This window comes from Scyliorhinus canicula, chromosome 8, assembly GCF_902713615.1.
Source record: "Scyliorhinus canicula chromosome 8, sScyCan1.1, whole genome shotgun sequence".
Lineage (NCBI taxonomy): Eukaryota > Metazoa > Chordata > Chondrichthyes > Carcharhiniformes > Scyliorhinidae > Scyliorhinus > Scyliorhinus canicula.
This window is the reverse complement of record NC_052153.1, coordinates 193,898,007-193,925,943: the sequence shown is the minus strand read 5'-3', so window position 1 is coordinate 193,925,943 and position 27,937 is coordinate 193,898,007. Positions and strand designations below refer to the sequence as shown.

General features: G+C 45.0%; 1 protein-coding gene across 1 annotated transcript in view; it reads left to right on the top strand.

Annotated features, from left to right (window-relative positions):
- The window catches only part of rictora (RPTOR independent companion of MTOR, complex 2 a), a 266,098-nt gene that overhangs the window by 58,939 nt on the left and 179,222 nt on the right, over positions 1-27,937 (top strand). The window contains exons 3-5 of the mRNA XM_038805955.1: positions 1,463-1,560; positions 24,174-24,238; positions 26,925-27,056. Of these exons, the coding sequence (XP_038661883.1) occupies positions 1,463-1,560; positions 24,174-24,238; positions 26,925-27,056 (295 nt within the window). The remainder of the gene's footprint in view (positions 1-1,462; positions 1,561-24,173; positions 24,239-26,924; positions 27,057-27,937) is intronic.

Here is a 27,937-nt window from a genome sequence, read left to right as displayed (position 1 = left end):
TTATAATACCGTGTGAATCTCATTCACCACAATGGAATGTGGGCATCACTAGCAAGGGCAGCATTTTTGCCTCCGGAGAATGGGAATGAGATACTGGCGTAGCTTGGCTGTATGTGCAACTGACATCATAAGAAATAAAAGCAGGTGAGGTGAGAGTGATTGCCACTTGACATCAAATCAACATTAGACCGAGTTTAGCGTCCAGGGGCCTGACCAAAACAGAAGGGTTACTTCATCTCTCCAAAAGGGTACCCCATCTCTCTAAAGAATTAAAGTACTCTGCAAAGTTTAAACCTATTCCTACCAAATCTAATTTGTTTCACGTACCCAGGTCACCAAAATCAGACATGAGTGGAAGCAACTACTGATATTGGCAACTACTAAATATTGGCATCTTCCTTTGTGAAACACGCATGTACAGTCCTATCCTGATTTGTCATTGCGTAAATAACCTGATCCATCGCTGCAAAAATCCAGGCCATGGCATCCTTTTTACAGTCTGCTTGCTGCCTTATCTTTCATCAGCAGGGAGTATGTTTGTAAGTCGTGTATTTTTCTCCCAATGCTATGTACTGTTTACTGTCTGGGGAGAGCAGACGGACAGCCAGTCCCCCCTCACTATCTACCAGAGCTGTACTCTAAATGACCTGGGTATGTTTTTGAACTTTCTCTAGCACCTGGTGGGTGGATATAATTTCACTGTTTGTTTCTCGGTCCCAGCTCTTCATGTACATGGTTATTTGAACTAGTACAAGATTTCATATCTGTAGTGGGACAAATAGTCCCACAAATTCAATTCAGTTAAAAAAAATCTGGAACTTTCCGATCGTGATAAAAGCCCGTCTAGCTCACGAATGTCCTTTAGAGGAGGAAACCTTTTTTTAAGTTAAAGTACGTAATTCTTTTTTTTCCAATTAAGGGACAATTTAGCGTGGCCAATCCACCTACCCTGCACATATTTGGGTTGTGGGGGTGAGACCACGCAGAGGAGGGGAGAATATGCAAGCACCACATGGCCAGTGACCCAGGCCCGGGATCAATCCCGCACTGAGACAGCAGTGTTAACCACTGCATCATCGTACTGCCCTGAGAGGAAGAAGCCTGGCATTCTTCCCAGTTTGGCCTCTCTGTAACTCCAGTTCCACGCTGACAAGATTGACTACAGAGCAAAGTTACCCAGCAAGCCACTCGGCCATAATCAAACTGCTACAAAAGAACCGTGTCAACAGAGAATCCAATACTCTTTCTGGCACAGATTAGGGAATCCAGCACAATGGTCAGCATGCCTTATCCATGGCATTCCCATTTTTTCCAGCTAGCATTTGGAGTGTCTCAATTAGTAGATTTGAAATTGCTGTGGAATTAAAATATATATGTAGTATGGAGCATTGTGGATCAAACCTCATGGCATTCATTTCCTCAATGTAAACCATTGTTAACGTTCTTTTATATTTTGTTCTAGACCCTGCTGACAACCTTCGAGAGATCCTCCAAAATGTGGCCAAGCCCCAGGGAGTATCGAACATGCGAAAGTTGGGTCACCTGAATAACTTTATCAAGGTAAGTGAAATATGTTCAGAGATAGCAGAGATACATAGTTGCAGCCAGTTCAGGAGGAATCATTGAGTGGTTAATTCATGGGGTTTAAAATAAAGCCTCCTGTTCCAAACAAAAAAAACTTGTCACACAGGTAGAAAATATGTTGCAAGCAGTGTAAAATCTCAGGCTAACGTCTGCTTGTCACACTTGGTAGCTTCACTGGTTCGGTATCAGATCTCGGCAGGTGGCAATAGCAGTCTTTTTACTGTCTTATTAATGCATATTCATGGTCCAGGTTACTGTGGAAAACAGGTTCAGACAATGGCCTGTACGGAACCGTGCGGGGTTAGCCAACTGGGTCGATGAGCCACTATTAAAAATGGTCAAAATTAACTGTCCCCTAGTTCTAGATGAGAATCCCATGAGAAGCATCTCCTCATCATCTCTTTGTCAAGCCCCCTCAGAATCTTGTTTCAATAAGATCACCTCTCATTCTTAACTCCAATGGGTATTGACCCAACCTGATCAACCTTTCCTCATTAGGCCTCGCTTTCATCCCAGGAATCAGCCTTGTAAACCTTCTATGAACTGCTTTCAATGTAAGTATATCCTTCCTTAAGAAGACCAAAACACGACACAATCCAAGTGTGGTCTCACCAATGTCCTGTACCGTTGTACCAAGACTTTGATATTTCTATACTCCATCCCTCTTTGTAAAATGTCAACATTCCATTTTTCTTCCTGTTTTCCTATAGTAAGGCACGGTAAAGTCATCACGGATGACTATAGGCTGCTTTCCTCTTTGGGAGAGCTGACTCGTGCTGATTTAACCTGAGGACCACCACGCCTCAGGCGAGGAGCAAGGTTGAGAAAACAGACCTTCATGAATAACCTCAGTCGGTGTGAGAAATAAACCCACGCTGCTGGCCTCGCTCTGCATCACGGACCAGCTATCCAGCCAACTGAGCTAAACTGGACCCCCCATACCTGTTGTATGTACCTATATGCTAACCTTTTTATGATCATCAGCCAGCCACCAGACACACACATTCCGCTGTGGAATTCTGCAATCGCTCACCTTTTAAGTAATACTTTGCTTTTCTATTTCTGCCAAATGAACAGCCTTGCATTTTCCCACATTATACTCCATTTGACAAACTTTTGGCCTCTTTCCAAATCTATATATATCCTTTTGCAGACTCTTTGTATCCTCCTCACAGATTGCTTTCCTACCATTATCTTCATATCGTCAGCAAATTTGGCTCCAGTGCAGTTGATCCCTTCATAAAAATAAATTTAGAGTGCCCAATTATTTTTTTTCCAATTAAGGGGCAATTTAGTGTGCCCAATCCACCTACCCGGCACATCTTTTTGGGTTGGCGGGGTGATACCATGCAGACACTGGGAGAATGTGCAAACATCACATGGACAGTGACCCAGGGCCAGGATCGAACCCGGGTCCTTGGCGCCGTGAGGCAGCAGTGCTCCAGGTTACCGTCGCCAATTTGATTTGTAAAATCTACATGAAAATTAAAATCTTGACTTATTCTCTGTTCTACCATGCACCTACTGTCAGGGGGCGTACAAAAACTCACACCAGTGGTTTGATTTATGTGCTATTCATATCTCCACTCAAGCTGATTGTACATTTTGATCCTCTGAACCAACATAATTTCTCACTACTGTACTGATCTCATCATTTACTAACAGAGCAAAACCACCTCCTTTTCCTTCCTTCCAAAACAAACAGGCCAATAAAAACACAACATGCTGGAAATACTCAGCAGGTCAGGTAGCATCTGTAGAAGGAGAGTTGACATTTCAGGTTGTGATGTATTTTCATGAGAATTAAGCCAGAATGTTACGACCCGTATGGTAATGTGTTTTTTTTTCCAGCCGTAAGCTATGCCCCACTCATTCACAATCCACTAGGGTCAGGAGGGTTTTCAGCTTCTTTAAAACTGCCTAATTACCCTTTCTTGTAAATGGATGTCTCTTCCAAGGCCACAATCCTTGCATTAACCCTTTAAGGATAGTGTATTTTAAAACACAATTTTTTCTAGAATGTTCTTAGTCCTTGAAGATGAACCATTTTCTGTGATTAAGTGTTCATAACAAGAACATAAAGGTGCCATTTTGCCCAAATAACCCGTGCTGATGTTTACATTGAAAGTGTCTCCTTCATTCCACCTACTTCTTCTCGGCCTTTCCTCTCTCTATCAAGAGAATAATCTCAGTTGCTGATGTCTGCCGTTTCATGTTTCATGGTTCGGTCGTGGTGGTGAGAAACAATCGAAGTAGGCTGGTTAAATCTTGCTTCAGGTAATGCATCTTGGAAGGTCTAATACAGGTGGGAAGTGTGCAGTAAATAGTAGGACCCTAAAAAACGTATTGACAGGCAGAGGGTTCTGGGTGTGCAGGTAACAAAGTAGCAACACAGGTGGAGAAGGTAGTCAAGAAGGCATACGGCACGCTTGCCTCCATCTGCCGGAGCATTGAGTATAAAAATTGGAAAGTCCTGCTGCAACTGTGCAGAACCTAAGTTTAACCACACTTCGAATATAGTGTTCAATTCTGGTCACCACACTACCAGAAAGATGTGGAGGCTTTGGAGAGGGTACAGAAGAGGTTTAGAACAAAGAACGATACAGGACAGGACAGGCCCTTCAGCCCTCCAAGCCTGTACCGGTCATGATACCACTCTTGGCAAAACCCTCAGCGCTTCCTAGTGCCGTATCCCTCCATACCCATCCTATCAATGTATTTGTCGAGATGCCTTTTGAACGTCGTTAACGTATCTGCTTCCACAACCTCCCCTGGCAGCACATTCCAGGCGCTCGCCACACTCTCTGCAAAAAAAAAAACCTGCCTCCCACATCTCCTTTAAAGTTTGTCCCATGAGCCTTAAACCTATGCCCCCGAGTGACTGACCCCTCCACCTTGGGAAAGAGTGCCTGCCCATCCACTCTATCCATGTCCCTCATAATGTTGTAGACTTCTATCAGGTCGCCCCTTAACCCCTGTTGTTTTAATGAAAAGAGTATGAGTCCATTCAGCTTCTCTGCATAGCCAGCACCCTCCAGACCAAGCAATGTCCTTGTAAGCCGCCTGCACCCTCTCCAAAGCCTCCACGTCCTTCTGGCAGTGTGGCGACCAGAATTGTGCACAATATTCCAAGTGCAACCTTACCAAGGTTCTGTGCAACTGTAACATAACTTGCCAGGTTTTACACTCAGTGCCCCGTCCAATGAACGCAAGCATCCCATATGCTTTCTTGACGATCTTGTCCACTTGTGTTGCCACTTTCAAAGATCTGTGGACCTTTACGCCCAGATCACTCTGATTTTTCTATATTCCGAAGAGTTTTACCATTTACTGTATTTTTCCCCTCTATATTAGACCTACCAAAATGCATTACCTCCCGTTTGTCCAGATTAAACTCCATTTGCCATTTTTCTGCCCAAGTCTTCAACCTGTCTGTGTCCTGCTATATCCTCTGAGAATCCTCAAAACTGTTTGCCACTCCACCAACCTTGGTGTCATCTGCGAACTTATTAATCAGACCAGTTACATTTTCCTCCAAATCGTTTGCTACGCAGAACAGAGGCCCCAGCACCGATCCCTATGGAACACCACTAGTCACAACCTTCCATTCAGAAAAACGGCCTACTACTGCTACCCTCTGCCTATTGTGACCGAGCCAATTTTGTTTCCACCTTGCCACCTCACCTCTGATCCTGTGTGACTTAACCTTTTGTACCAGTCTGCCACGAGGCACCTTGTCAAAGGCCTTACTGAAGTCCATGTAAACAACATCCACTGCCCTCCCCTCATAAATCATCATTGTCACCTCCTCAAAAAACTCGATCAAGTGAGTGAAGCTCGACCTCCTCCTCACAAAACCATGCTGTCTACTGCTAATGAGTCCATATGTTTCTAAATGGGTATAATTCCTGTCCCTGAGAATTCTCTCCAATAATATACCACCTACCGACGTGAGGCTCACCGGCCTATAGTTTCCTGGATTATCCCTGCTACCTTTCTTAAGCAGCGGTACCACATTAGCTATTCTCCAGTCCTTTGAGCTCTCACCTGCCGTCAATGAGGACACAAGGATGTCAGCCAAGGCCTCAGCAATTTCCTCACTTGCTTCCCTCAGTATTCTGGGGTAAATGAAATGAAATGAAAATCGCTTATTGTGACGAGTAGGCTTCAATGAAGTTATTGTGAAAAGCCCCTAGTCGCCACGTTCCGGCACATGTTCTGTGGGAGGCTGGTACGGGATTTGAACCGTGCTGCTGGCCTGCCTTGGTTTGCTTTAAAAGCCAGCGATTTAGCCCAGTGTGCTAAACCAGCCCCTGGTTCACATCAGGCCCAGGAATCTTATCTACATTAACGTCTTTTAAAACACCCAATACCACCTTTCTTATGTCAACATGGCCCAGACTATCCCCATACCCTAACCAAGAAAGTTCTTTTCTTTGGTGAAAACTGATGCAAAGTACTCATTTAGTACCTCGCCCATTTAAGAACATAAGAACTAGGAATAGGAGTAGGCCATCTGCCCCCTCGAGCCTGCTCCACCATTCAATGAGATCGTGGCTGATCTTTTGTGGACTCAGCTCCACTTTCCGGCCCGAACACCATAACCCTTATTTCCTTTATTCTTCAAAAAACTATCTATCTTTATCTTAAAAACATTTAAAGAAGGAGTCTCAGCTGCTTCACTGGGCAAGGAATTCCATAGATTCACGACCCTTTGGGTGAAGAAGTTCCTCCAAAGCTCAGTCCTAAATCTACTTCCCCTTATTTTGAGGCTATGCCCCCTAGTTCTGCTGTCACCCGCCAGTGGAAACAACCTGCCCGCATCTATCCTATCTATTCCCTTCATAATTTTATATGTTTCTATAAGATCCCAGTACGTCCTTTCTCAGGTAAGGAGACCAAAACTGAACACAATACTCCAGGTGTGGCCTCACTAACACCTTATACAATTGCAGCATAACCTCCCTAGTCTTAAACTCCATCCCTCTAGCAATGAAGGACAAAACTCTATTTGCCGCCTTAATCACCTGTTGCACCTGTAAACCAACTTTTTGCGACTCATGCACACCCAGGTCTCTCTGCACAGCAGCATGTTTTAATATTTTATCAGTTAAATAATAATCCCGTTTGCTGTTATTCCTACCAAAATGGATAAAATCACATTTGTCAACATTGTACTCCCTCTGCCAGATCCTAGCCCATTCACTTAACCTATCCAAATCCCTCTGCAGACTTCCGGTATCCTCTGCACTTTTTGCTTTACCACTCATCTCAGTGTCGTCTGCAAACTTGGACACATTGCACTTGGTCCCCAACTCCAAATCATCTATGTAAATTGTGAACAATTGTGGGCCCAACACTGATCCCTGAGGGATACCACTAGCACTGATTGCCAACCAGTGAAACACCCATTAATCCCCACTCTTTGCTTTCCATTAATTAACCAATCCTCTATCCCTGCTACTACTTTATCCTTAACACCATGCATCTTTATCTTATGCAGCAACCTTTTGTGTGGCACCTTGTCAAAAGCTTTCTGGAAATCCAGATATACCTCATCCATTGGCTCCCCGTTATCTACCACACTGGTAATGTTCTCAAAAGATTCTACGATTAGTTATGCATGACCTGCCCTTCATGAACCCGTGCTGTGTCTGCCCAGCTCCCTTGATGATAGATTCCAGCATCTTCCCTACTACCGAAGTTAAGCTAACTGGCCTATAATTACCTGCTTTCTGCCACCTCCTTTTTTAAACAGTGGTGTCACGTTTGCTAATTTCCAATCCGCCGGGACCACCCCAGAGTCTAGTGAATTTTGGTAAATTATCACTAGTGCATTTGCAATTTACCTAGCCATCTCTTTTAGCACTCTGGGATGCATTTCATCAGAGCCAGGAGACTTGTCTACCTTTAGCCCCATTAGCTTGCCCATCACTACCTCTTTAGTGATAACAATCATCTCCAGGTCCTCACCTGTCATAGCCTCATTTCCATCCGTCACTAGCATGTTATTTGTGTCTTCCATTGTGAAGATCAACCCAAAAAAATCTGTTCAGTTCCTCAGCCATCCCCTGGGGATGGGGGTGAGGTAGGAGAATGGAGCTGCGCCATAGAGGGCGGGGGCAACCTGGACTGGGAGCGTGGGTTTTCTTTTCCCGCAGAAAGAGGGGGCGGGGCCGGACGCAGGGAGGCGGTATTGGACTGGAGTCCACATTGGTGTGGAGGGGGGGGGGGGGGGGGGGGGGGGGGAGGACTTGGGTTTTAGGAGGGAATTCTGCGGGGATCGGTGGTAGAGGCCGGGGTCAGCAGGAGTCAGCTGGCTTACGGGAGTGCAATGGGGGGAGTAGGGCGGGTCAAGCAATTGCTTGGCCCGGGGGGGGGGGGGTACTGGGTTGCTGCTGTATTGACTGAGGGGGAGCTGGAGATAATAGGGAGAGATGGGGCGGGAGCCGCCGCCTGGGGGGCTAGAAGGAGCAGGAGACGTGTGCATGTGGCTGGCCCAAAAAAGGAGATGGCTAGTCGGCGCGGGGGGGTGGAATGGGGGGATTTGAACGTGAAGAACTGGGGGGGTAGCAATTTTGGTGAGCAAACTGGTTACTTTCGAGGCGGTGGGCATTGTGGCAGATAAAGGGGGCTGGTATGTGATGGTGCGTGGTCGGCTGCAGGGGGCCCGGGTGGTGCTGGTGAATGTATATGCCCCAAATTGGGACGATGCAGGGTTCATGAAGCGGTAGCTAAGTCGGATCCCGGATTTGGAGGTGGGGAACCTAATTATGGGGGGGGGAATTTCAACACGGTACTGGACCCGGCAATGGATCGGTCTAGGTCGGGTAAGAGGCCAGCTGCGGCCAAGGTCCTTGGGGGGGGTTTATGGATCAGATATGGGGAGTGGATCCGTGGAGGTTTGCTAGGCCAAGGGCGAGGGAGTTTTCCTTCTTTTCCCATGTGCACAAGGCCTATTCACGGATACACTTTTTCGTGGTGAGCAGGGCACTGATCCCGAGAGTAGAGGGGACGGAGTACTCGGCCATCGCGATTTCGGATCAGTGTGCCTGGGACACCAAATAGGAGGGAAGTTGAGTGTTTTTTTATTATTCATTTCTGGAATGTGGTCTTCTTGGGCTAGGTACAAAGACAATAAATCCAGATTATTTTCTTTTTTAAATAAATTTAGAGTATCCAATTCATTTTTTCCAATTAAGGGGCAATTTAGCGTGTTCAATCCACCTAGCCTGCACATCTTTGGATTGTGGGGGCGAAACCCACGCAAACACGGGGAGAATGTGCAAACTCCACACGGACAGTGACCCAGAGCCGGGATCGAACCTGGGACCTCGGCGCCGTGAGGCTGCAGGGCTAACCCACTGCGCCACCGTGCTGCCCTATAAATCCAGATTACTGACACAAATAATAGGAGCAGGAGTAGACCGTACGGATTGGTTGAAGGACAGAAATCAAGAGTAGAGATTCTTTATTCTTTGATTAGATTGGGGCTGTAACTGCCCATCCCTAATTGTTCTTGTTGGTTTACAGGTGCAACAGGTGATTAAGAAGGCAAATAGAATTTTGTCCTTCATTGCTAGAGGGATGGAGTTTAAGACTAGGGAGGTTATGCTGCAATTGTATAAGGTGTTAGTGAGGCCACACCTGGAGTATTGTGTTTAGTTTTGGTCTCCTTATCTGAGAAAGGATGTACTGGCGCTGGAGGATGTGCAGAGGAGATTCACTAGGTTAATCCCAGAGTTGAAGGGGTTGGATTACGAGGAGAGGTTGAATTATGAGGTCACTGAGTAGATTGAGACTGTACTCATTGGAATTTAGAAGGATGAGGGGGATCTGATAGAAACATATAAAATTATGAAGGGAATAGATAGGATAGATGTGGGCAGGTTATTTCCACTGGTGGGTGAAAGCAGAACTAGGGGGCATGGCCTCAAAATAAGGGGAAGTAGATTTAGGACTGAGTTTAGGAGGAACTTCTTCACCCAAAGGGTTGTAAATCTGTGGAATTCCTTGCCCAGTGAAGCACTCCTGCAACACTGGCATCTATCCAACAATGTGGAAAATTGACTTAAGTATGTGTAGTCCACAAAAAGTAGGATAAATGCAATTTCCATCCCAGCAATTCACACACTTGTCATTAACAAAGTGATGGAAGGTGTGTCAATAGAGTTATCAAGCAGCACTTTCTAATAACCTGCTCACTGATGCTCAGTTTGAGTTCCGCGATGGGCACTCAGCTCCTAATTTCATTACAGCATCGGCCCAAACGTGGACTAAAGAATTGTATTCTAGAATGTGAGTAACTGCCCATCTTATCAAGGCAGAATTTGACCAAGTCGGGCATCAATCAGCCATATTAAAATTTAAGTCAATAAATGGGGAAATCTGTCTACTGGATGGAGTAATAACTGGCAAAAAATAGGTGGTAGTAGTATTTGAAGGCCGATTATCTCAGCCTCTTGGTATTGTTGCTTGGAGCTTCTGCATCATGGATGGCATCGTAGCACAGTGGTGAGAACAGTTGCTTCACAGCTCTAGGGTCCCAGGTTCGATTCCCGGCTTGGGTCACTGTCTGTGCGGAGTCTGCACATCCTTCCCGTGTCTACGTGGGTTACTTCTGGGTGCTCCGGTTTCCTCCTACAGTCCAAAGATATGCAGGTTAGGTGGATTGGCCATGATAAATTGCACTTGGTGAATAGCTGGGGACCAAGCACTGATCCTTGCGGTACCTCATTAGTCACAGCCTGAATTGCCCTTAGTGTCCAAAAAGGTTAGGTGGGCTTAAGTAGGGAGCTCTTTCCATGGGCTGGTGAAGACACGATGGGCCGAATGGCCTCCTTCCTGCACTGGAAATTCTATCATTATAAATCAATGACCTTCCTTTGTTCAAAAAGTAAGAAGTTTGTTGATGGTTGCACAATGTTTGGATTCATTCACAACTGCCCAGATAGTGAAGCAGTCTGTGCCTCCATGCAGCAAGACCTGGATAAGTAACATTTGTGCAGACAAGTACCAGGAAATTACTGTCTCCAACAGGAGAAAGGGCTATTTTTGATTTAGTTTTTTGATTAGTTCATGAGATGTGGGCGTCGCTGGGCTGGCATTTATTGCCCATCCCTCAGGGCATTTAAGAGTCAATCCCATTGCTGTGGATCTGGAGTCACATGTAGGCCAGACCAGGTAAGGATAACCGTTTTTCTTCCACAAAGGACATTGGTGAAAAAAATCAATCCACTTAACCTGCACATCTTTGGGCTGTGGGAGGAAACCGGAACACCCGGAGGAAATCCACACAGACATGGGGGGAGAGTGCAAACTCCACGCAGACGGTCACCCAAGGCCGGAATTGAACCTGGAGCTGTGAGGCAGCAGTGTTAACCACCGTGACGCCCAAATCCTCGATCATGGCTGATCATTTACTTCATCACCATTTTCCTCCAATATCCCTGTTTCCCATGATTTTTTTAAAATGTGGAAATCTATCGATCTCAATCTAGAGCAGTGCTTTTGAAACTTTCCCAGCAACCCACTATTACAAAAGATTCTCTTGACCCACACCACGTTCACAATAATTTTCCATAGTTTTTAAAAATTGTAAATTAAAAATATTTTCTATTTTTTGTTATTTGGTGATCTAAATACCTTGTAATAAAAATCTCTGAACAGATCAGTGTGCGAGACTTTTTATCACAAACTCCTGGTGTTTGTTAGGGGGGGGATGAAGGAGCTCTTGGTAACACCCCTGGACTTTTGCCTGATGGGTCAGGAAATCAACTCAATTAATCGTAATGTCAGTCTCACGGAGCGAGCGACTGATCAAAGTTGGGGAGAGCGGCTCCACATTTTAAATATGCGTTAAACTCCTTATACACACGCAGCATGACTTTAAACATAGATCTGATTGACAAGGTTAAGAGTAACTGAAACTAGGCAGACATCAATAGCATTAACTGTAGCAGCAATTCAACCAACACTGACCACATTAATAGTAACAGAAATTCAAGGTTCATTGGCAATAAACAGTGGCAGACATTTAAACATGCATCTGATTCCGAAGGATGGGGGAGGAAGAATTTCAAAGATTCACCACCCCCTAAGTGAATAAATTCCTCCTCACTTCAGTTCTAAATGTCCTGTCCCTTATGCCCTTATGCGACTGTGTCCCCTGGTTCTAGAACACCTCCCCCAACTAAGGGAAACATGAACCCTATAAGAATATGAAATGAAAATCGCTTATTGTCACGAGTAGGCTTCAATGAAGTTACTGTGAAAAGCCCCTAGTCGCCACATTCCGGCGCCTGTCTGGGGAGGCTGGTACGGGAATCGAACCGTGCTGCTGGCCTGCTTGGTCTGCTTTAAAAGCCAGCGATTTAGCCTTGTGAGCTAAACCAGCCCCTGCATATTGTTTGTTTGAATGAGATCACCTCTCATTTGTGTAAACTCAAGAGAATAAAGGCCCAGTCTATTTAATAGTCCTCATAGGACGATCCCTCCATTCCAGGAATAAATTAGGGAATCTTCGTTAAACTCAAATTTGACAAGTATAATCTTTCCTTTGGTAAGGAAACCAAACTACACAAAATACTCCAGATGTGGTCTTATCAAGGATGTATATAATTGCAGTAATACACCTCTACGCCTGTACTCAAATCCTCTTGAAGGCCAACATACCATTTGCCTCCTTAATTACTTCCTGTATCTGCAAGCTAGCTTTTCAGTGTCTCATGAACAAGGACACCCAAGCCCATAGAATCCCTACAGTGCAGAAGGAGGCTATGATTTGGATTTGTTGATTGTCACATCTAGCAAGGTACAGTGAAAAGTATTCATTCCATACATCGAAAGTAAAAACATAGGATAAACATAAATACACAATGTAAATACATAGACACAGGCACCGGGTGAAGCATACAGGAGTGTAGTAGTACTCGGTAGAGAAGATGTGCAAAGAGATCAGGTCAGTCCACAAGAGGGTCATTTAGGAGTATGGCAACAGCGGGAAAGAAGCTGTTTTTGAATCTGTTAGTGTGTGTTCTCAGAATTTTGTATCTCCTGCTCAATGGAAGAAATTGAAAGAGTGAATAAGCAAGGTAGGAGGGGCCTTTGATTATTCTGCCCGCTTTCCCAAATCAGTGGATGGTGTAGACAGAGTCCATGGAGGGGAGGCAGATTTGTGTGATGGGGTGGGCTGTGTTCACGGATCTCTAGTTTCATGAGGTCTTAGGCTGAGCAGTTGCCATAACAGGCTGTGATGCAGCATGGTAGCATAGTGGTTAGCACAGTTGCTTCACAACTCCAGGGTCTCTGGTTCGATTCCTGGCTTGGGTCACTGACTGTGTGGTGTCCACACGTTATCCCCGTATCTGCGTGGGGTTCCTCGGGTTCTCCGGTTTCCTCCCACAGTCCAAAGATCTGCAGGTTAGGTGGATTGACCATTCTAAATTCCCCTTGGTGTCCAAAAAGGTTAGGTGGGGTTCTGGGGATAGGGTGGAGGCGTGGGGCTTAAGTAGGGTGCTCTTTCCAAGGGTCGGTGCAGACTTGATGGGCTGAATGGTCTTCTGCACTGTAAATTCTATGATTCAGATGGGATGCTTTCTATGTGCATCTGTAAAAGTTGGTAAGAGTCAATGTGAACATGCTGAATTTCCTTCGTTTCCTGAGAAAGTATAGGCTTTGTTGTGATGTCGCGTTGATGTGAGTGGACCAGGACAGATTGTTGGTAATGTGCACATCTCGGAATTTGAAACTGCTCATCATCTCCACCTCGGCACCATTGATGCAAACAGGGCCCACCGAGTCTGCACCAACCCTCCGAAAGAGCACCCCCCCTGGGCCCACTCCCCATCCTAGCCCCGTAACCCCACCTAACCTGCACATCTTTGGACTGGGAGGAAATCGGAGCACCTGGAGGAAACCCACGCAGACATGGGGAGAATGTGCAAACTCCACACAAGACAGTCACCCAAGGTCGGAATTGAACCCGGGTCCCTGGTGCTGTGAAGCATCAGTGCTAACCACTGTGTTGCTTCTTTGAAGTTCAACACTTCTCAACCTCTCCCCATTAATCTGATTTCTGTTTTCCGACCAAAGGGGATAGCTTTTTATTTCTCCACATTGTATTCCATCTGCCAATATTTAGCCCACTCGCTTAGCCTCTCCATAGCTCGAAATGTCTTTGCATCCTCCTCACAACTCATACTTCCACCTAGTTTTGTGCAAACTTGGAAATATTACCTTTAATCTACACATCCAAATCATTGATATATATTGTGAATAGCTTGGACCCAAACACTGATCCTTGTGGTACCTCATTAGTCCTTGTTCATGAGTCACTGCAAGCTTGACATGCAGGTACAGCAAGCATTTAAGGTGGCCGATGTTATGTTGGCTTTTGTTGCAATGGGATTTGACTATAGGAATATAGATATCTTACTGCGGTTATATAGAACCTCAGCGAGACCACACCTCTGATATTGTGTGGGGAGGCACTGGCATAGTGGTATTGTGACTGGACTAGTGACCGAAGGCAATTTTCTGGGAACGCAGGTTCAAATCGCACTACACCAGACAGTAAAATTTGAATTCAATTAAAAAATCTGGATTTAAAGGTGTAACGATGACCAAGAAGTCATTATCGATTGTTGTAAAAACCCATCTGGTTCACTACCTTCGTTTAGGTAATGAAGTCTGCCATTCATACCTGGGATCATTACCTCCAGAACCCACAGTAATGCGTTTGACTCTTGAATGCCCTCAAAGTCCAAGGGCAATTTGAACATGGGCAATAAATGCTGGCTCAGCCAGTGACATCCCACATTAAAAAAGTTTTGCTCTCCTTACCCCAAGGAAAGATATACTTGTCATAGAGGGAATGTAAAGAAAGTTTACTAAACTAATTCTTGGGATGAGGGGATTGTCCGAAGAAGAAAGAAGAAATATTATTCTCTGGCGTTCAGAAGAATGAGGTGATCTTAGAATATTCTTATAACACTTGACAGGGTCAATGTAGGAAGGATGTTTCGCCTGGCTGGTGCGATCGTAATACCAGGGGACGCAGTCTTAGAATAAGGGCAGGCCATTTAGGACTGGGATGAAAAGAAATTTCTTTACTCACAGGGCTGTGGAGACTCAGTTGCTGAAGACTGAGAGCAATAGATTTCTACATATTGCCAACGCCAAGGGATACAAGGATAGTGCAGGAAAATGGTGTTAAAGTAGAAGAATCAGTCATAATTTCATTGGATGGTGGAGCGAGCTGTAAGGGCTGAATGGCCAACTCTTATGTTCTAAGGGAACAAGTAGCCAACTGCCATCGCTGAATCCCCCACCATCAATGTGCACTGTGTACCATCTATACCAGGGGTGGGCAAACTACGGCCCGCGGGCCGCATGCGGCCCGCCAAAGGTATTTCTGCGGCCCACCAAGTCATTAAAAAAAAAAAAAAATTTTTTTTTTTTTTTTTTTTTTAAATTTTTTTTTAAAGGTTAATGGGTGGGGGGGCTGTTGGGTTACTTACTGGTATAGGGTGGATACGTTGACTTGAGTAGGGTGATCATTGCTTGGCACAACGTCGAGGGCCGAAGGGCCTGTTCTGTGCTGTACTGTTCTATGTTCTATATGAGGCGCCCACAATCATAACCGGGTGAAGTAATTATTTTACTTAATATACCATGCGGCCCTTTGTGAATTGTGAATTTCTGAATGCGGCCCTTGCACGGAAAAGTTTGCCCACCCCTGATCTATACGATGCAGTACAGAATTTCACCAAATCTCCTTAAAAAGCACGGTCCACATCTCTGGCCTCAACCAACTAGAAGGACATGGGCAACAGGTGCATGGGAGTACCGCCACCTGCAAGGTTTGTTACAGTTTACATGCCATCCTTATTTGAAAATATATTGCTGTTCTTCAATGTCACTGGGTCAGAACCCTGAATTCCTTCCCTGACTGCACTGTGGGTGTGTTTATGTACACCACATGGACCCCCGGTTCAAGAAGGCAGGCATTTAGGATGGCCATTGAAGGGTCGGCCTTAGTTCATAACATATAGGAACAGAATTCGACCATTCGGCCAAATGAGTCTGCTTGTCACTCTGTCATGGCTGATATGGTCCTCATCTGCTACCTACAATTTTACAGATCAAGAGCTGGATTGTGAAATCAGCCAGAGCATCTCCTCCCAAGAACACATGACCTAGGTGCAGGAGTCGGCAATTTAGCCTCCCGAGCCTAACATCCTCAATGTGATCATGGCTGATCCCATCCTGGCCTCAATTCCACTGTCCTGCACGTTCTCCATACCCTTCAACCCATTGCCAAATAAAAATCTGTCTAACTCCTCAAATTTACTCACTGTCCCTGCATCTGGGGTCGCGGATTCCACAGATTCACAACCCTTTAGGAGAAGTAATTTTTCCTCAAATCTGTTTTAAATTTGCTATCTCTTATTCAAAGATTATGACCTCTCCTTTTAGAATTCCCCACGAGGTGGGCAGCATTAGCACAGTGAGTAGCACTGTTGCTTCACAGCTCCAGGGTCCCAGGTTTGATTCGCGGCTTGGGTCACCGTCTGTTTGGAATCTGCACGTTCTCCCTGGGTCTGTGTGGGTTTCTTCCAGGTTCTCCGGTTCCCTTCCACAACTCCGGAAAGATGTGCTGTTAGATGAATTGGACATTCTGAATTCTCCCTCAGGGTACCCGAACAGGCGGTGGAATGTGGCGACTAGGGGTTTTTCACAGTAACTTTATTGCAGTGTTAACGTAAGCCTACTTGTCACAATAAAGATTATTATTATTAAGAGGAAGCATCAGCTCCTTGCCAGTGCTCTCCACCCTCTTGAAAATGTGATTAAAAATGTGCATTTAATGGTATTTGCTGCCTGCATACTTTAGTTTCCATTTTAGAGTGAATCTCGTTCCAACTGGGTGTAACTTGACCGTCAGGAGATTAATAAATCTGGAGAATGAGTCATCTGGGGCTCCCATCTTTACAATACTCTGCTATCATTGACAAATTCCCTGCTTTCATTTTCTGCCACCTTGGTGCATGTGCACATAAGTAAGCAGCAGCAACCCCACTCCTAGCTACTGCTGGGGGCTAAAGAAATGTATCGTGATGCTGGTAACCTCTCCCCATCCGGCCTTCAAGGTTCTTTTGCAGCCTCTGTTATACTTGAGTTAGAAAATGGTAGATTTGTATAGCTCTTTCCCCACGGATAAAGATGACTGAACAGAGTTCCCTAGTCTGTAATATAGAATTTATTCATAAAGAATTATAACTTGATAAAAATTAGAGACGGTCCAGTGACATTTGATCCAGGTGTTGAAGGAATCAATGTTTTGTGTCCAGGTGTGCTACATGATTCTATCTAAACGCTATTATATTCCCTTTCACAAAATAAGTATCTAAACTGTAAATTAGGCAGTTATTGCCGAAGTGTTTTGGTGTCTCCATATGTTGCATTTGCTGAGAAGATTATTGAGAGTCCGATATTCAACTTGGAATTCTTTTCGTAGCAAACGGGTCATTGGAAATAAGCCGTGTTTAAGTAACCCTGTTGATAACACACAAATTGAGGAAATACCTGAAACAGTTTGAGCTGGTTACAAGGAATTGCTGAAAAGATACTATAGAATAGTTGAGACACTGCGTGTTTACATTTGTTTTTGTTTTTCTTTCTCTGGTAGTCGAGTTTCCGCAGCTGGCATTCCATACAAGTGTTTGCATATCCAATCCTCTCACTGAGATGAGTAGGCCAGTGAGTGAGGACAGTATCTGTCTGTCTTTCTCTCTCTCTCTCTCTCTTCCTCCCTTCCTTTCTTTCTTTCTCTCTTCCTGACTTGCCTCCTTTTAAGGTTGTAGCGTGAGGGCAAGCAGGCTAGGCTGGTGATCTGTTCTCTAAATCTTCTGAGTGTCACACTGATGTTTTCCTCCTGATGTCACGCTGGAGGTAAATATTACTGCAGCTTCCTTCAACTGAGAAGATGCTTGTCATTTCTCTCTTCGCAGCACCAACTGTAGCTGGGCTGAGTTTCCACATGTGGGAACTGCTTCCACTATTTTGCCCATCTGCCTAATATGTTGTGTGTGAATTTTAGAGTAGTCAACTCTCCTGCATTATGCTCGGATCGTTAGGAACAAATCTCCTCGGCATTGCTGCACACAGCCATGAAAAGCAGGGAAGTGGAGTTGATTGGCAGTGCCCCAGTGACAAGAAGCAGAATCTTAGGGCAGGCTGAGAGACCGACCGGATGGATTTCTGCTAGGAGCTTGGTCTCAACTGGAGCCTTTCAGTCTTTTGTAAGCTGTTGAATTTCAAATAATAATTGCTTATGTTCTGGCTGCAGCATTTGACTTTGTGGGTAGGTATTGGTAGTAACTTTTCTATTACATTTTCTTTGTCCTTGTGCCTTCCTTTACCCTAGCCTCAACTTTGCCTCCCCAATCTCATTTTATCACATGTCTGTAGCCTGCCCAGTGAGGTAGCGATTGGGGATTTTGGGAATGAGGTGCTATGAATGAATAAACAACTGCTGAAGTCCTCTCTCCCTTATTGTAGTGGATTTTGAAATGAGGTTAATTTGCCACCCTTCCACTGCCTTAACAATCTATATAATGCTCAAAAGCACAATACAACCTCTTGATAGATATAGTGTGTGTGTGTGTACCCTGGCGCACGGGGCCGACATACGTGATGCTGTACTGGCTTTGTGTTAGAAAATGCAAGCATAATAGTAAGAAAGGAACAAGAATGAACTTATGGTGCCTGGGAGGTTGTCAATTGGTATTTAAACATAGAACATGCGGTGCAGAAGGAAGCCATTCGGCCCATCGAGTCTCATCCACCCACTTAAGCCCTCACTTCCACCATATCCCCGTAACCCAATAACCCGTTCTAAACTTTTGTTTTGGTCACTAAGGGCAATTTATCATGGCTAATCCATCTAACCTGCAAGTCTTTGGACTGAGAGGAAACCGGAGCAGCCGGAGGAAACTCACGCAGACACAGGGAGAACGTGCAGACTCCGCACAGACAGTGTCCCAGCGGGGAATCGAACCTGGGACCCTGGTGCTGTGAAGCCACAGTGCTAGCCACTTGTGCTACCATGCCATAAAATAAAATTTTACTTTTCCCAATATGTTATTGAACGTATTGCCTCTATGGGACCCGGCTCCAGCTCCATGCTAAGATTGCCGACATGGTGCTGAAGAAATTGCTGCAAATGTTTGCTTGCTGAGAAAATGCCCAGTACATATGTATGTGATTGGCTGGGCCACTCCCCCACCGCTCACACTAATCTTCTACCCCCTCAAACACCCGACTCATCCTTGCCCTCATTAAGTGTGCGCAATGCACCACCTTCAGTTGCATGAACCCGAGCCTCGCACACGACGACATGGCATTCACCCTCTGTATGGCCTCACACCACACCCCCTCCACTTCACCCCCTAGTCCTCTCCTATTTTTCCATAAACCCGTCCAGCAAGACCTTGTCCTCTGCCAGCAGCCTCCCATAGATATCCAAAGTTTTGCCCTCCTCCAACCTGGCCAGTGACAGTGCATTTGTATCTAATTTTATGGAGTGGGCTCATGCCTCGTGTTCATACCTTTTACTCAGCTGAACCATATCAAACTATGTACAGCAGTAACCCTCCTGTAGAAACTGGACCAGAACTAATCAAATTCATTTTTACCCAGCAAACGTTTGGCATGGATTTTAACATGGATTTTCTGTTCAAGGCCATGGTATGTTATCAGTAAGGGAGTCTAGAGTTATGGAGACAGTGAAGTTGAGGACTATCATATCACATCAACCATGATCTCATTTAATGGTACAGCAGACTGGATGGGCTGTTCCTATGTCTTATGGCCGTATAAATTTGCACATCTAGTATCATTTATTTACTCTAGGCAATACAACACAATTACCAATCTATTTGTATCACACATGAAGCTGGGGATGAATGTGAGGCTCGAAGGAAGCAGCACCATTTGGCCACTTACACATAAAAGCTACATCTCATTGTAACAATGTTACCGTCATTACCACCCTTTGATATTGTGTGTTTATGTTATAAGTCCCATCAATGTGTGGGAAAGGATAGGAAGCTATCATGTTCATTGCAATGGACAACAATGTATGGTGCAAGCAGGGTTTCCCAAACATTTCCAGCCACAGAACCCTTTCGACCTCCCAAGAACATAGAACGGTACAGCACAGAACAGGCCCTTCGGCCCTCGATGTTGTGCCGAGCAATGATCACCCTACTCAAACCCACGTATCTACCCTATACCCGTAACCCAAACAACCCCCCCTTAACCTTACTTTTTAGGACACTACGGGCAATTTAGCATGGCCAATCCACCTAACCCGCACATCTTTGGACTGTGGGAGGAAACCGGAGCACCCGGAGGAAACCCACGCACACACGGGGAGGACGTGCAGACTCCGCACAGACAGTGACCCAGCCGTGAACCGAACCTGGGACCCTGGAGCTGTGAAGCATTTATGCTAACCACCATGCTACCGTGCTGCCCGTAAGAGTACTGATGGAACCCCTGAGAAACAAACTTCTTCAGTTAAAGAATTCAACCACGAAAGATTGATTATTTTCTTGCAATAGAAACCTAATTTATAGAACTTTTTCTATTTCCTATTTTTCTATTTCCTATTTGTAAACTTTTATTGCACTTATACAAGTTCTCATTTAGAATAAAATACTTGAGTCTAACCTTTTTGTTATTTGTTATGGGAGACGTGATGTTGCTCCTTGCGTTGAAGTGGTTAATGGGTGCAGTGCTGCTGGAAAACTGGATTCTCATATCGGAGACACACACTCAACCTCTCTCTTTCTCACATTCGCCCATCATTTTTCGCTCTCACACAACACACAGCTCTCTCTCTCTTTCACATACAATACATATATACACGCTCCTCTCTCACACCTCTTTCCTACACACGCGTCTCTTTCTCACACCTCTTTCTTATACACGCACATCTCTCCCGCGCTCTCTCTCGTGCACCCTGTCATCGCCCGTTTGTGCACGCCCTCCAGCCTTCCATTCGCAACCTGAGGCCTACTTCTGCCTGATAGCCACTTCCCCTACAACTAGGGCTGCCCCCGTCATCTGGACCCACCCCCGTTATCTGGACCCACCCACCCCCAATCCGCAAATTTGATTTTCATTCCGTTTCCAGTTTGCCCTCTGGAGAAGCCAGTCTCTGATTGGACAAGCAGCTTTGAAGCATTTTTCAAATTTATATGACAGCCTGGTCTGCTGTGGAACCCCCCAGGAAGCCTCTCTCAGATCTCAGTATGGGAAATTCTAGTGCCGAGTATAACATTTAATTACAACAGAATGGTCTACTCGCCCTGCAAATGATATTGCAATTCCCCTATCTAACCAACAAAACACAAACAGGAAATCAAAGAGGAAATGGCCTCTTCAAACTGATCGTGTTGCTTCATACAGTACTTGTCCATTTTCATGTATTAAATTGTATTATTTTTGATAATTTAATTTTTAGCAAAGGCAGGGAGGTGGGAGGAGTGAGATGGCAATTGGCATAATGGCAAAATTCCAATTCACAATGTTTGGTTTAATCTATTGATGCTAGTAAATTTGAGGACAAATAGCCCATTAAGTGATCCACCCACCAATCCACCTACCCGGCTTAGGGTTATGGGAGTGAGACCCACGCAGACACTGGGAGAATGTGCAAACTCCACACAGACAGTGACCTGGGGGCAGGATCGTACCTGGGTCCTCAGTACCGTGAGGCAGCAGTGCTAACCACTGGGCCACCATGCTGCCCTAAAAGGGCAGTATGGTGGCCCAGTGGTTAGCACTGCAAGAGACCTCACTCCTCTCTAGCCAAATCAGAGACAACATTCAGGCCCTGCCAACACCAGAAACATCAATCATTTTTCACCAAAGAAACTCCACTGGCAAGGAGAAGAATCGTCAGCACACCCTCAACGGGATACCTCGGCGGTGGGGTGGGAGGAGCTAACTCACAGACGAGTCAAGCAACAGCCTCACATCGTCATCCTCATAGAATCATACCAGACAACACCACCCCATCCTTGGGTATGTCCTGGCCCACCTGAGGTGGTGGCATAGTGGTATACAGTCAGGATAGGACAGCATGGTAGCACAGTGGTTAGCACATTTGCTTCACAGCTCCAGAGTCACAGGTTCAATTCCCCGCTGGGTCACTGTCTGTGTGGAGTCTTCACGTTCTCCCCGTGTCTGCGTGGGTTTCCTCCGGGTGCTCCGGTTTCCTCCCACTGTCCAAAGAATTGCAGATGAATTAGCCATGATAAATTGCCCTTAGTGACCAAAACAAAAGTTTAGGAAAGGTTATTGGGTTACGTGGATAGGGTGGAAGTGAGGGCTTAAGTGGGTGGATGAGACTCGATGGGCCGAATGGCCGCCTTCTGCACCGAATGTTCTATGTTTAAATACCAATTGACAACCTCCCAGGCACCATAAGCTCATCCTTGTTCCTTTTATTATGCTTGCATTTTCTAACACAAAGCCAGATACTGCATCACGTATGCCGGCCCTGTGCGTCAGGACACACACACACACGCACACTATATCTATCAAGAGATTGTACTGTGCTGCGTGAGTTTCCTCCGGGTGCTCCAGTTTCCTCCCACAAGTCCCGAAAGACGTACTTGTTTGGTGAATTGGACATTCTGAATTCTCCCTCTGTGTACCCGAACAGGCGCCGAAGTGTGGCGGCTAGGGGATTTTCACAGTAACTTCATTGCAGTGTTAATGTAAACCTACTTGTGGCACTAATAAAGACTATTGTGGGAAATCAATAACCAGGGAGACATAAATTTAGTGTAAGTGGCCAGACATTTAGATGGGATTCATGGACAAATATTTTTGTGCAGACACTGGTGGGAGTCTGGAACTCACTGCCTGAAAGGGTGGTAGAGGCAGGAACTCTCAACTTTTAAGAAACATTTAGATGAACACTTGAAGCACCATAGCATACAAGGCTACGGACCAAGTGCTGGTAAATAAAAATAGATAGGCGCTTGATAGCTGATGCAGATATGATGGACCGAAGGGCCACTTTTTGTACTGTAAAACGCTTTGACTATACAAAGTGATTGAGTAGCATTAGAACATATTGATAGACCTTGATTACATGTGTGTGGGGAGAGAGGGGGCAGCAGGCGTGCATGTGTGTGTGAGTAGAGGGGCGCAGAACGTGCCAATTCAGCTCAAGAACGTGATTGCTCTCCCACTTCCATCCTTGATGTACCTTAGCACACTTCAGAACACGCCCCTGGAAATTATGAAAGCGAACAAGCACGTGGCAGTTCGTTCGGCTGAAGCTTCTGGTTAACTGTACGATGGACCCTATACAACTCCAGAGGGGACACTAGACCACCCTCCGCTATCATTTTTCCAATCATCTGGGAGTTGCCCGAAGGAATCATCATGATTGAGTTTCTGCCTCCTCGAACGATTCTCAAGATCTTTGGTTTTGGCCCTCAGCCTCTTGTTTTCTTTGGCCACCACAGCCATCTAGCTTCCAACAAAGCAAGGTGATCACCGTGCCTCGACAGTACTTTATCCACACCCTCCAGCACCTCACCACCATTACTGTCTCTGCAGTTTCTTCCAGTCTGATGGACAGAGCCCAGGGCCACCTGACTCTACTTCACAGGCTCTCTGTTATCAATTTCCACTGTTTATTGAAGTGCTCATTGAATTCTTTTGCCAGCACGCTAAAGAGCATATCCGCTGTTATCAGGGAGGCCATTGTTTCCCACCTTGCCTCCGCCGTTTTCTCCATCGGTCGAAGAATTACCTCCTTTAGGCTGCTTACCTCTTTTTCTTTTCGGTATTGGCTCGGCACAGGTAACCTGTATCTTCAAAGAAATACATTTTTCTGTAAAGCTCGGGCAAAAGGCGTCTAAAAGAAGGATCCTGGCATGAACTGCCTAGTCAGCAACCTCTCCTCACATGCCGCCACTGGAAGTGATCATTTCTATTTTCAAGACAAAATGTTTTTTGAAAGATAATTTCCCCTCATTGGGATTATCACTGACAATGTGAGAAGAAGTCTGGAGAATTTTTTTTACGCAGTCTTGTAGGAGGGTCTGTTCTGTAGCCTGGTTCAATTATTAGGAAAAATTTGATAAATATTTAAAGCACAGGAATTTGGAGAGAAAATGGACAATGTTCAGCATTGCAGTAACACTGACGCATTAGGCTATTTAGCTGCCCCCTTGGTGTAAACGTCTGTGATTCAATCAAGTGAAATTGTTGTAATACTGAAAGACCATTCTGTTTTTTCCTTTCTTTTCCATGGTTGTGTATTTGGCCTCCACTTGGCTGTTGCCCAGTGTTGTGTGACTGAAATCAGAGCTCATTCTATGGGAATCCATAGTGTCGACTTGTCTTATTATGCCATGCCATGCTGCAGCATTCAAATGTTTGGTCCTCATGCAATATTCTGTTTCTAATAGTAGGTATAAAGTTAGTAACACTGTTGAGACTTGACATTTTGGTAAAATTTGCATTTTAAATGGTCAATCTCTGTTCCTCCACAGTTACTCTGTCATGTTGGCCACTGTGAAGAGAAACTATGCTTTACTTATGAAGAAATTATTATATGGTAAGTTCAATAAATATATTGTTTGTGGTTGATATGTAGAAGCACATGATTTCTTTCACTGCCGAGTTTTTTTGCATTGACCAAGTGTAGCGGGATCCCCCTTTCTAACTCCACCCAACGGGCTTATATTGGGCTTGACACCCCTTTGTCCAAGCCCCACCACTGCCCGGGTGATCCTCTCTCTCTTACCGGTGGACTCACAACCACCTTGCACCTACTCCACTTGAGCAGCGCCCCCGGGAGAAAGAAGAAAGGAAAGTCTCTGCCCACCTTTATCTGGCAGTCTTTCCAGAGTGGGCGGTTTCGAGGCACCCAGGGTACCCCTCAGTCCTAGACACCGGAATTATGGTAAGGGATATTTACTATTGTGACTTGGTCAGAGATCGCTGGTGAGGAATTGAAAACTCAAAACGGACTCCAATAAAGCCAAATATAGGTATTTATTAAACATTCAAGGTCAATATCACCAAATGCTAGAAAACACCACAAAATGCCTTATGCTTTACAAAACTATGACTATGGAAGGAATACTAAACGGGCTCCACGTAAAAGCTTACTTTACACAATTTTAGCAGTGTCTTAAAACTATGATAGATGCGTGCAACCCCCTTTCCCCAGAAGCCTCATCCACTATAGTAATCTTGGGAACTTCGCCAACTTCCAGAGGATACTCACAATCCAAGTTCAAACTTAAACTGCTCAGTGGGTCTCAGGCTGCGTGCTGGAACAAAATGAAAGGCAGGCACCAGGAGCACGATGATGATGAGCAGCAGCGAGGAGAGAAGAGTGACAAAAAGGAAGAGCCATCCTTTTTATACACCAAGTAAAGGTTACGGCCTTATCTGCTACTGTGATCTTCAGTCCCCATTGAAGCATACGTGGGCTTAACCTCGTTATCTTCGGTATCAGGTGGGCTACGGCCTTATCTGCTACTGTGATCTTCAGCCCCCATTGAAGCATATGTGGGCTTAACATCGTTATCTTCGGTATCAGGTACTTGATTTCACCCTATTGTCCCTCCGGAGGTTGCTGAATGCTATCCCATTAAGGAAATGGGTTCTATCTTCCCTCTGGGCCAGGGCCATCAGCGCCTGTATTGAAACTAACCCAGGTGCATTGTTCTTCTGCCGGTCTAGTCTGGTGATGTCACAAACTCGTTTATCTTGCAGATAAACTAATCACCGGCCTGTCTGGGTTTCTGCTGCTTGTGGATTTCGAAAGTTACCTCTCTAAACACACACACAGGGCTGAGGCTGCTGGGAAGTTTAGTCAAGGTCCCGCAGCCCCAAACATGGCTGTTGTTTTACTGCTTTAAAGTTCAAAGTCCTTTTCCCAGCTCGTAAAAGGCTTGAATCTTGCCCGGAAAACCTACACCAAGTTCAAAGGGTTTCCTCTTCAGAGTAATGTGGATCTTTCAACTTTTCTCTTCTAAACAATGATCACTGATAGTCATCTAGGCATTGGGTTTAAACCCTGCTCCAGCCTTTAAATATGTGATGTAATCTGATATTTCATTGTGGTATTGAGGGTGCCCTGCATTGCTTTAGTTGTGTTTTGGGTAAGATAATAAATTATGACCCTTTCCATGTCTTGAAGTTTATATTTGAAAAGAACATGGGGCATTCTCTTGGTACTGTAGCCAATATTTATTCCTCAATCAACACGGCTAATAATTACAACAATTACAACTTGTATTCATATATAAACATCCCAAGGTAGAATATTGGAGATCTGCCATGAGTGCTCTGGAATGAGGTAGCAAAGTCATGAATAAGGATTTCAGCCACAGATGGGCAAAGTTAGGCAATATTAGAAAGGAGAAAATAGGTGGTTTTGGTGATAATGCTGATTTGGTATAGAATTTACAGTGCAGAAGGAGGCCATTCAGCCCATCGAGTCTGCACCGGCTCCTGGAAAGAGCACCCCACCCAAGGTCAACACCTCCACCCTATCCCCATAACCCAGTAACCCCACCCAACACTAAGGGCAATTTTGGACACTAAGGGCAATTTATCATGGCCAATCCACCTAACCTGCACATCTTTGGACTGTGGGAGGAAACCAGAGCACCCGGAGGAAACCCACGCACACACGGGGAGGATGTGCAGACTCCACACAGACAGTGACCCAAGCCGGAATCGAACCTGGGACCCTGGAGCTGTGAAGCGATTGTGCTATCCACAGTGCTACCAGCGTGAAGGATGGCATTGGTTGCTTGGGAACATAGTTTGGAGTAGGCAGCAAAGTCAGTAATTTCAGTCTCTAATATTTAATTGATAAATATCTCATCCAGTACTGGATGTTGGACAAATTGTCTAATAATTTGGCAACAGTAGAGGGGTTGAGAAAAATGGTGATGAAGTGAGTGCCATGACCGTACACGTGAAAACTAATGCAGTGCTTTTGGATGATGTTGCTGAAGGAAGTGTGCAGATGAGAAATAGAGGAGTAAGGATAGAAGATCCTTGAAGCGACAAGAGGTAATGGAAAAAGAGTGCGAATAACAACTGTTGCAACCATGCAAACTCCGTGCATAATCACCCAAGGCCAGAATTGAACCCAGGTTCCTGGCGCTGTGAGGCAGCAGTGCTAACCACTGAGCTACCATGCTGCTCCAAAGTACATAGTACGTAGGTACTGTATAGATGCTTGTTCCTCCTTAATAAACATTTGTTCTCTTACACAGTTTGCGATTAGCATTGTTAAATGAAGCTAAAGAGGTGCGTGCAGCTGGTCTCCGTGCCCTCCGATATCTCATCAGAGACTCCAGTATTCTGCAGAAGGTGCTGATGCTGCGTGTGGATTATTTAATAGCTAGGTTTGTATATGTTCTTGGCGGCTATTTGATTATTTCAGTTATACGATGTTTCATTAAAAATATGTAATAGGTTGCCCAATTGCTAAATGTACTGACTAGTTGGAACTTGCATAAGTGTGTGCAATTTCTTGTTGTGAACTTGCATCTCTAAGGACCTGGGCTGAGACTATTACAGACTCGATTCATTTGCACCCTTACTGCTGGCAGGGAGATTTCCATCCTGTAGCTCTAAAGCTGTTTTCCTATTGGTCTAAAGTGGCATTAGTATTTTGCTACAGAGGTTTCATTCATTTGCCTGATATCAGCTTCAAAGATAAAATTATCAGTTTGTCCAAGCCATAAATTGGAATATCCAGCTTCTAACACAATGCGTTGGCGTCTCCATCAGGGCACCGAATTAAATATCAGACAATCTGGAGCGTGTTCACTTTGAAAGGACAGTGGACAATTCAGCTGCAGTACCCTATTATCTTTTGAGATAGTTTATGCACATATGAAACCAATTTTGCTGTTTATTGATCTTTCAGCCTCTTTCACACTTGACTGAAACGACTGTGGTCAGTTTTTGAAAGAAACTGATTGCCTGATGTTGATATTGATAAGGTACAACATGAGACAAATTGTGGACTTAATGAGTGGACACTGCCGCAAAGCTTTTTAATATATAAATATATTGTTTGGGAGAAATTAATTTGTGTAACGGCAGGTTTCGGCGATTCCTCACAAGCAGACAGCGCAGCAGGATGTTGCTTGTGCAGCCCACAGGGTTTCTTCAATAATGTCATTGAGGAAACACGCACAGGTAACATCCCATGTCACTGCCTGTTCCCAAGGAATTGACGTATGTCAGCGCAGTACCACTTGAACTGGGGCTGCAGAAT